Here is a 10,565-nt window from a genome sequence, read left to right as displayed (position 1 = left end):
TTTTTTCTTTATAAAAATAAAACATTTTTAATGCAATACATTTTTTATTGCACGGTTACATGATTTGTGGACTTTAAGGCTGATTTTCTATTGTATATAAATATTCTATTTCTATTCATTATAAAATACCAGAGTTTGAATGTAAAAATACAGCTAAATATAAAACTAATAAGATTTACTTTAAAATTACAAAAAAGAACATTAAATTGTTAGTATGGACATAAACCTTTAATATAATGAGCTACATTATTTAATTACAGATTATATTTGTAATTTTACGTAAATTTGTACATAATTTAAGAAAACTGTATAAATTATATAAATAATACAGTAATTTTTTGTATAAAAAAATGAGAATTACTGTAATTTGTCATTAATGGAATAATACTTAAAATAACAGTCAAGTTGTTAATTTACAGATATTGTTTGTCATTTTACATGAATTTGTATGTAATTTAAGAAAACAGAAAAAATACTGTATAAATAATAAGGTAATTTTCCTGTATTAAAAAATAAGAAATACTGTAATTTGTTATTAATGATATAATCCTTAAAATAATGGTCAAGTTGTTAATTTACAGATATTGTTCATAATTTTACATGAATTTGTATGTCATTTATGAAAACAGGAAAAATACTGTATAAATAATAACAGATATTGTTAGTAATTTTACATAGTTTTAAACATAATTTAAAATGACAGAAAAATACTGTAAAAAAAATTAAAGTTATTTCCGTAAAATTAGGATTTTTTTTTTAAAGTGTAAGCAATAAATTAATTTGGCTAATTCACCTAGATTTGTTTTATCTACATTTTTGGGGGGATTTATTCACTTTGAGTGTTTTCTTTTCACTTATTTTATGTGCTAAAAACTAGAGATCAAACTTTTTCAGGTGCGGTTAGATATGATTTTGTGCAGCAGTAGGAGCTACAAACCGCGTCGTTGTCATCTTGCTTCCGTTTTATGATGGGTGGCAACCAGCGTTAAGGTGCAATATGGCCACCTACCATGTTGGGAGTGTCAACCAGACACTGGATTTTTTACAGTATTATTATAAATGTAGTATTAGCATGATAACGATATTCCATTCCATTTGTATATTGCAACTAGCTTAGGGGTGGGCGATATGGCAGAAATATCATATCATATGAATTTTTTCAGGAAAATCACGATTCACGATTTTATCATGATTTTTTGTCATGTTGGTTTAGGCCAAAGTGGGCGAAGATAAAAATCTTTGTCATTATTTTAGCTTTGTTATTAAAAAAGAAAAATTCTTAAAAAATTAGAACAAAGATACACATTGCAAATACACATAATATACAATTAAAACAAACAGTGCTTTATTTTTCAAGTCCAGTAGGTGTATTTAGTAGTAGCATTCAAGAAATTGAATGAACAAATATAAAAATAAAACACTATTTACACTTCACTGTATGAATTATACATTGATTCTTATTAAAGCAACTGTATTAAAGTTCTTCAGTCAAGAGCAGTGAGTGATTTTTCTCTTTGTGTTTTGTTGTTTTATTAACATTAAAGTGATAGTCCACCCAAAAATGAAAATTCCGTCATCATTTACTCACTCTCAAGTTGTTTTAAATCTGAATGGGTTTCTTTTCTTTTGTTGAACATAAAAGTGATATTGAAGAATGTGGGAAACCAAACAGTTGATGGTCACCAGTGACTTCCATTGTATTTTTTTCCCCCTTCTATCAAAGTCAATGGGGACCAGCAACTGTTTGGTTTCCCACATTCTTCAGAATATCTTCTTTTGTGTTCAGCACAAGAAAGAAATTAATACAGGTTTGGAACAACATGAGAGTGGGTAAATATTGACAATGTTAATTTTTGGGTAAACTATCCCTTTAATGACAAGCGCAGGATATTTTGTACAATTAATCTGCTGTTGCTTTAAGACCTGCATGCATCTAATATACAGGCATGCATTACTTTCACTTTAGACATAACCAACTGTGTTTATATGTAAACCTTGTGTGTTTTTGACAGTATTAACGCAATCAGATGCAAAACATATGCAGACTCCTCTGTGTAGCCTCCCACTACTCTGGAGGAGGGACCGGCTCTGACATATGCGAGCATCTCAAGAATGCACAGCGGTTTTGACTTGTAGCAGTTAGCAGCCCACAAGGCTTTGGAAGTGACTGTGGGGGCCCTGTGTTTTGCATCAGCACTGCGGAGCTGCACAAGGTCATGGCTTCACAGAGCTATCTTTAGCTTGATAAACGGCCTTCAGTAGATTAGACGTAATGAAAATAAAGAGATACACGCAGCATTATCTGTCAGGGAATTGGGAAGTGTGGGTTGAATTCTGCTGCATTACCTGCATTTCTGGCCTACTTTTTCTCTCTGTGAGATCAGCTCGCAAGTCCACTCATCCATCTGGAGTGGCCCAGTTTACTGTGTTGAGTGCATGATTTTAAATATTTGAGCGAAGGCTGTAGAAAAAGAGTTCTGTTCTGTGATGTGGGAAGGCTATAGATCTATAGCTTTACTGCTGTCAGTAATATTTGGTCTTCTGAGGAAGATTTGCTCCTCTGTAATGACAGCATTTCTGCGGATGGGACACAAACATGTACTGTTTTGGCAGATGCTTTCTTACCGGTGACTGATAACAACAAACTGTTGTATTACGTACTCGAATGGATACAGCAGCAAAAGTACTATGAACAGCACAAATACAGCTAGTCATATTTAAATCTTTAGATGGAAGCTGCTCAGCTAGCAGGGCATCTCTTTCTTGAAATAAAAGGCAAACTATGGTGTCTAGGGCTCATATATTGATATCACAATGATTTTGAATTAGTACTTCAGGTCCTTATATCTGTATTTATTTTAAATTAAATTATTATGATTTTTTAAATTATGTGTAAAATTAAAATGCTAAATTATTTTTTTATTTATTATGTGTATTTATTATTATTGGTAAATTAGTTTTTTTAATTGTATAATTATGTGTTTTTATATAAATAATTGTTTTATTTATTATGTGTAAATTACTTAATTGTAAAAATAACTATATAACATAGTAAATTATCATTGATTTTTCCTACAGTTCAAGTTAAGAAGCAGCAGATAATCTCAATAAGCATACATTTTAAAACCAGAGTACCTGGAGTAAGATACCCACAAAAAATTAACTAAACTAAACTTTCATTTAATTTTTTGTCATTCTCTGAAAAATAAATTATGTAAATGCCTGAATTAATTTTTGTATCTTTGAATTTTCTTCATCCTTTACTGTTTCTTTGTTTGTATTCACTTCATGTTCAATAAGAAACTGTGGAACTGACACCTTTCGTTCATTTGTGCATCCTTTTATATGGCTGCTTCAAGCATTAGCTGTTTTTTAGAGCACTGACTGCTTTGTTCCACTGAGATTTTGTCACATAACCTTTGTGGGATTGATTTTAATGAAGTGTCGCTCTTAATTTGCAGGTCTCACCACAGAGGGCCTTTATCGAGTGAGTGGAAACAAGACGGATCAAGACAACATTCAGAAACAATTTGACCAGGGTACATACTGATTTTAACTAGGCTCTGTGGGAAATTAGGCTTCATTTGCAGGCGTTTGATGGCATGCCGCTAGGACACATGTTGGAAGATAGTTCACGAATTGGATAGCAGGAGGCTCTGATAAACTCTAGTTTGAAGGGTTAATTTGGTTATTTGATTTTCTCGTCACCTCTTAGATTCATTATGGTTCTATTTAAGACACACACTGCTCAGCAGCATTCACCAGAAAGCTAAACAGTCTCAGGTCTCTTGTCTGATTCAGCTGTTTGTTTCATTTTTAATGTGCAATATATTAATCATATTTTATATAAAAATTATGTATTTTATAATAGATCATTTTTACATAAAATATAAGATTTTGTATTTGTAGTACATAAATATTAATATAGATTGAATTTAAAAAAGATTACATAATAAAATGTAATATTTAAAAATGTCCAACTTCTAGCTATCAAGACTTAAAGGGTGAACACTCCATTCTGCAGCATGAATGATGAGAAACAGGCCCTGAATTACATGATTATGATCTGTTACACTGTAAATGGACAATTCCTGTAAAAACAAACTTGACATTTGTGGCTTCTGACTGGCGTGATGCCTGCAGGCCTCCATCAAGCTGTGATTCGCACTAGTTATTAGCTTATGCAGGACATTTTTTTTTGTGACGCATAAAAGTGATCTGTTATATTCTCATTTTAAAGCTCAGAATTAAATCATCACTACGCTGACAATATATTGAGGCAGTTACAGGCTAGTGGTGGGCAGTCTGACCAAAATTTATTCCATGACACAAACTATGTTATTTCACTGTAATGGTCTATATTACAATGTAGTTACTTTTTCTGCAAATTCATTGAAAAAAATTTATTATATATATGAAATAACTGACTATTTTGGATAATGCAGTGAATTCAGTCTTTTACTTCATTTGTTTGTTTTTTCTTTTTCTTTTTATTTGTAGCTAGATGGACAGGAACCAAATGATAAGATTATTCATAACAAATGAAGCCTGGCATCCATGCAAAAGCGGCTTTTAGCACATTATGTAACACTTGAGTTCAAAAACAACAGCCTCAAAACAGTAAAACTGACATTATAAAACAAACAGAAAAAATTGCTGTGCCTAACAAAACTCATAAGTACTTCCTTATTTTGACAAATTTGCGATGTATTTCCTCATTACTATTTTGCATTGCTGTTTCCCCGTCACTCTCATGTGTAAATAATACCATTATGCAGCTTACTATTACAGAAGATACACTTTTTTTAATTTTGTGGCTAAAGTGAATCCACTCTTGTTTTCATATAGCTTTCAAATCAAACACTAGTCATCTGGTGAGTTGTGGAGATGAGTGGGTGGAAAATCTTCAGCCGAGTGACCAGATTATTCACTCAGTGAGCCATCGTTTGCCCAAAAGAGCTACTATAGGCATCAGTCTGCCCGCTGGCCCGGAGCCATTAGCCTCCCTCTCTTTTTCTCTTCTCCATCTTCATGATACTGTAAATTGGGTGCTTTTCCCCCTTCTTGTGTTCATTCAGTGCCTTTGCGGAGAGATCTAGTCTGACAGCTGTCATTTCACCTTAAACCCGGCTCTTACAGCCTCTCTTTCTCCTCCCCATCCTTTTCCTTTTATTCTGCTTAATTCCGTTAAATCTGTTTTAGTGGCTTTACCAGCACTGACAAAGGGAGCTGGATGCTTATGCAAGCTCACACTGTTTTCATTCTTCTCTCAGACCACAGTGTTGACCTGATAGTGATGGATGTAGCCGTGAATGCCGTGGCTGGGGCCCTGAAGGCCTTCTTTGCCGACCTCCCCGACCCCCTCATACCGTATTCTCTCCACCCAGAGCTAGTTGAAGCAGCCAGTAAGTATCGATTCATTCAGATTCTCAAGTGCTTCCTCTTTGGCTGAGATTTGTGGTAACAGACTGCTTTAGAACATCTCATTTTATTAGTTACCGATTGTTTTATTTAAATTTTTCATTTCATCACAACTTTTAAAGAATATCTCTTTGGATTTGAGACTTTAGTCTTTGCAACTTTACAGATCTTCTTTATGCACCAAGAGCTTGTAACACTCCAAAGAGAAAGGAAAACTTGAAATCGCATCATATGACCCCTTTAAGACTTTAAGCTGACAGTTTCTGCTAAGTGAGGCATTAAGTGGCTTTATCTAACCTTAAGTAATAGTGTTGTTTTTTTGTTGTTGTTGTTAAAATACATACGACTGTAAGTCAGTCATTTGTAGGTTGATTCCTGCAAAAAACTGTCACTGTGCCACAAAAAACAATATTCCATTTCTTTAAGCATTACAACGACAGTAACATTGACTCAACCAATGGTGTGAGTTTAAGGCGTTTTTCAACCTTGTTGTTGACTAGCTTATGATTTTCAGATGTTTTAAAGGCACTGGTTTCTCGCCATGAATATAGCCGTGGCAGCTGGCATGGCACTTAATTATAAACAAACAAATATTTCACGTAATGATTGGAAAAATTGTAGCAAAATGGCTGAAGATCTGTGTTAGCAGCTGTCTTAAGTTGCTGGGGTATATTTGTAGCAATAGCCAAAAATACATTGTATGGATTCATTGTATTGTATATTCTTTTATGCCAAAAATCATTAGGATATTAAGTAAAGATCATGTTCCATGAAGATATTTTGTAAATTTCCTACTGTAAATATATTAAAACTTAATTTTTGATTAGTAATATGCATTGCTAAGGACTTCATTTGGACAACTTTAAAAGGCGATTTTCTCAATATTTAGATTTTTTTGCACCATCAGATTCCAGATTTTCAAATAGTAGCATCTCGGCCAAATATTGTCCTATCCTAACAAACTATACACCAATGGAAAGCTTATTTATTCAGCTTTCAGATGATGTATAAATCTCAATTTCGAAAAATTGACCCTTATGACTGGTTTTGTGGTCCAGGGTCACATATTATAATTTTGCCAGTGTTAGAAGGTGTAAGCCATCAAACTTCAGTTGACTCCATCTGTAGTCATGTGTCTGACCCTGGCTCTGACCCCAGCCTCTCATTCAAACTTCAGTCTTCACAAACAGCAGGTGGGCTGTGTGTCCAGACAAAATGAGGCACAGCGTTCATCCGTTGCATCAATACAGGCTGCGGCTACAAAAGAGACAGGAAGTGTGTCTGCTACAACTATAAGAACAAGTAGAGACCTGCCCGTGTTACTTCACCGTTTCAACAGCCTATGAGTCGAGTTTTTTTTTTTCTATCTGTACCTGGTTTCTTCTTTCAACTACGTTCAATATTAATCCCATCACCACAACGTCTAATCCCAGCCGAAGGTAGCTGAGAAGTCATTTAAATGCATCTGCATTTCCGTTTGATGCTTCCGAGTGCTGAATCTAATCCAGGGCCCCCTGTGATGTACTCCTCAATATTTCTGATCCACACTGCTGTAGATAAATGAATTTAAGTGCTGGGATGCTGTTCTTTTCTGAATGTACTGATATTTCGCTTTATCTCTTCCCTCCCCTTGCAGTTTTTTGGCCAGGCGGTTGTTCTTATACAGAAATCTCTTTTTGATGATGAGTAAGACACAAATGCAAATTTCTAATTGTCTTTCTGCTGGAAAAGATAAAATATGTATTTATTATGTGCTTTTCAATTTTTAAGTTTGAAATATTCAGTCCTTGTTAAACGTAATTATGAGCTGATTGCACGTTTCTCTGAATACTTGATTCTGATTGGTCAATTTTGGCAATCTGCAGTTAAATACTTTTGTGTAATATATAGGGATGCACAGATATTGAAATTCTGACCGATAACAAAATGTTAAATTCTGCACTTTTTTTTTGTTTTGAAAATAAATGCTACAAGCTAAAATGAGTCATTTCAAATTCTACAAGTGAATTTATGCATCACGGCATTCTAATGTACAGTGAAAATGGATGTTCATTTGTGAGGTCACTAAATATTACATTTAAGAGAGTTATTAAATGACTAGTCTGTATAAAGATCAACTTTAAGTGAGTGTTAGATGACAATGTAAGTGTAAATAAACAAAAATAGGGGAAATTATGTATTGCTAGTTTAAAGTCTTTTGCATCACTCTTTCTCTCATGATAAACTCGTCATGTCCATTTTATTTTATTTAGTAGTTGTGTAAAATAAGCAGAATCATGTACAAATAGCCAGTTACTATCACAAAATAAACCAGAACGGGTATTAATCGGGAGGTATTAATAAATACATCAAAGTCTAAATATTTCCTCACTTCTCTGTTAATTGTGTCTTTCTCCAGAAATTGTAGATCATTACGAGAGATTGCAAGTGCTGAAGGAAATAGTGAGAAAATTTCCTCCCGTGAACTATGAAGTTTTCAAATATGTCATCACTCACCTCAACAGGTAAAGCTTGGGCTTCCCCATCTGTTGTAAAATAGTTAAAATCCTGTTAATAACAATGTATCCCAGGCATCTTTATTTATACAGAAGCTGATTCCCAGCTTTTTCATTTTGTAAATATGAAAATATTATGTAATGTATATTTTGAGAAAAAATATACTTAAAAATACTTCTCAGGAATGAATTTGAATCTCCTTTCTCCAACAGGGTAAGTCAGCATAGTAAGACCATGTTGATGACGGCCGACAATCTGTCCATTTGTTTCTGGCCCACGCTCATGAGGCCAGATTTTGAGAACAAGGACACGCTGTCCACCACCAAACTCAACCAGTCCGTCATCGAGACCTTCATCCAGCAGTGCCAGTATTTCTTCTATGGTGGTGAAATCACAGAGCCCTCCAGCGCCGAGGGGACGCCTCCTCCACACGGCCACGGCTTAGAGTCCCTGCTGGCCCTGCAGCTCCCTCCTCCCCTCCAACCACAGCAGATCCAGCACCCGCTGCCCCCAGAACCTCTCATATAGACCCCCTACCCCCATTTGGCTTGTACGTGTGCATATAAGACTCTTAAAATAAGAAGTGAAAAAAAATGTACAAAGGAAGGTTTGACTTGCATTAGACCTCCCTGTCCCCAGTTTTTTTTCTGTTCCTCAGCCATTCTGAATGAGAGGCTGAATAAAACTGTAAAGAAAATGTCTATGTTAATTTGACATAGTAAATGTGCACATTGACTAATTTCAAACATGGCAAACATAAGGAAAATATATTTATAAAACTTTTTTTTGTTTTGAAAGACAATGGAGCTGTCAATCACTCACTAAAACCAACACCATATGCACGGCTTGCCATAATGGCAAAATGTGGAAACAATTTTTATCTTAAAGACAGCAGTTGTAGTTGGGGTGGTGGTATCCCACGGCGTTTGGGATTGAACTAATATGAGTTTATAAAATCAGGGGCACCTGCCTAGGATGCACTTTGTCCTACAGACTTTGAACTGGGAGCCCCTCGTACTCTGGAAACCACAGAAAGGGAAACAGCCCACTGCAACCGTTTGGCACATCTCAGAGATCCAGGCTTCAGAAGACGCCCGGCTATCTCAGTCTCGTTTCATGTTCCTTCAAAATTTCTATGGTTCTGTTGATTCATTTCTTAAACTGAATTTGCATGTTCTTTGCCACTTGTAATAACTGAAAGAGAAAAAAACAAATGCTTAACTGTTTTTATGCAAGACTTTTTTTTGTTTTGTTTTGTTTTTAAATCTAACTTGTTTGAGGGAACATTAAACTGGGGTAAAATTTGGGTTATACTTGTTCGTTTGTGTCATGCCATAGTTTGACTCATCATATTTTGGCTTTGTTTCCCTACAATAGGAAAATATAAATATAAATATATCTATATATAGATATAGATATGTCTGCATCGTTTGATGGCTGGCAAAATCAAAATCCCGGGGTACTGGAGCTCTGAATAATCTTGTAAAACCTATAATCAGATTTCTTTGTGGTATGATGTATAAATATTCGGGGTTAGATCCATTGACTGTACTTAATTCCCTATATGAATAAAACTTTTTTGTTTGTTTGTTTGTTTTATTAGATGGTACTGAATTTTGTTCCACTGTAACAGATGCTGTTTAGAAAGCTTGCAGTCTTTGCGTGGAATACGGCACAACTCAGAGGTGTTTAGTTGTGATGCGGGAGCTTGTATGTGAGTGGATGGGAACAAAAATGACAAGATTTATCTCAATTGACTCACTAAAACGGAGGAAAGGGCTCAATAGGGTAAGTGTGCAGCTGCTAGGAATCCATTTAGTGTAGTTTAAAAGAAAAGAGCAACATTATGTTCATATGACTGTCTCATATGATGTACAAACTAAATATTTTAACATCATCAGCTATGTATTATAGTAAATAAATGATTTTGACAAATTATGTTTGCCTGATGTTATTTTTCGGTTGTACCTTGCAAACAGGGTTGCCAGATCTGCGCAACAGAACCAGCTTAATGGCCAATCAAAACTAGCCAAAGTTTTATTTCAAATAAAATAAAATACCAAAACTTAAAATAGTCCACTCCCATACATAAAATAAATTTTTAGTTACTGTTATGCATTACACGCAGTAGTAATCATAAACGGTCTCCTGGCAAGTTTAAAGTAGCCCAGTTCTTGGCAACCCTGTCTGCAATGTTGCTACTGCAGTCCTGTGAATGAGGTGCGCCACCTTCAGGGTCAAGATATGAACTACACAACCCAATCCAACAAGTGTGCGCTACTGCGCTTTATTTGATTTGTTTACATTATTAGGCACAATTCCTACGTGTTTATGTTTTGTAGCGAATATGCTAACATAACTAGCCTCAACGACACAAAATTGAGCTTATGTATGATCGAAAATTCAACATTTCTGGAAGGAAGTCAGCTTCTGAAAGCTTTTACCATCCAAGGTGAGAATTTAACTCGGTCACATTCAGTGAAAGGGGAATTGTTCTTGCTCTCTAACCTAATACATTTGATCGCTCAGCTCACTTTGTCTTGTGTGAAGAGTAACAAATCATGTAGTTATTCTTGGCTGCATGTGGAGGTCTTGTGAAATCTGAGACCAGCAACAACAAAAAAGATTTTGCACATTGCAAGATAAAT

At 34.9% G+C, this 10,565-nt stretch overlaps 1 protein-coding gene across 1 annotated transcript in view; it reads left to right on the top strand.

The window, feature by feature from the left end:
• Positions 1 to 9,843, top strand: part of LOC107733129 (rho GTPase-activating protein 5-like) — a 55,984-nt gene extending 46,141 nt beyond the window's left edge. The window contains exons 4-7 of the mRNA XM_016544630.1: positions 3,462 to 3,539; positions 5,274 to 5,405; positions 7,820 to 7,925; positions 8,130 to 9,843. Of these exons, the coding sequence (XP_016400116.1) occupies positions 3,462 to 3,539; positions 5,274 to 5,405; positions 7,820 to 7,925; positions 8,130 to 8,445 (632 nt within the window). The 3' untranslated portion in view covers positions 8,446 to 9,843. The remainder of the gene's footprint in view (positions 1 to 3,461; positions 3,540 to 5,273; positions 5,406 to 7,819; positions 7,926 to 8,129) is intronic.
• The last annotated feature ends 722 nt before the right edge of the window (positions 9,844 to 10,565 follow it).

This window comes from Sinocyclocheilus rhinocerous, unplaced genomic scaffold (assembly GCF_001515625.1).
Source record: "Sinocyclocheilus rhinocerous isolate Xijiao unplaced genomic scaffold, SAMN03320098_v1.1 scaffold8, whole genome shotgun sequence".
In the NCBI taxonomy this organism is placed as follows: Eukaryota; Metazoa; Chordata; class Actinopteri; order Cypriniformes; family Cyprinidae; genus Sinocyclocheilus; species Sinocyclocheilus rhinocerous.
Note: the sequence above shows the minus strand (reverse complement) of the source record. Positions and strands in the feature narration are given on the sequence as shown.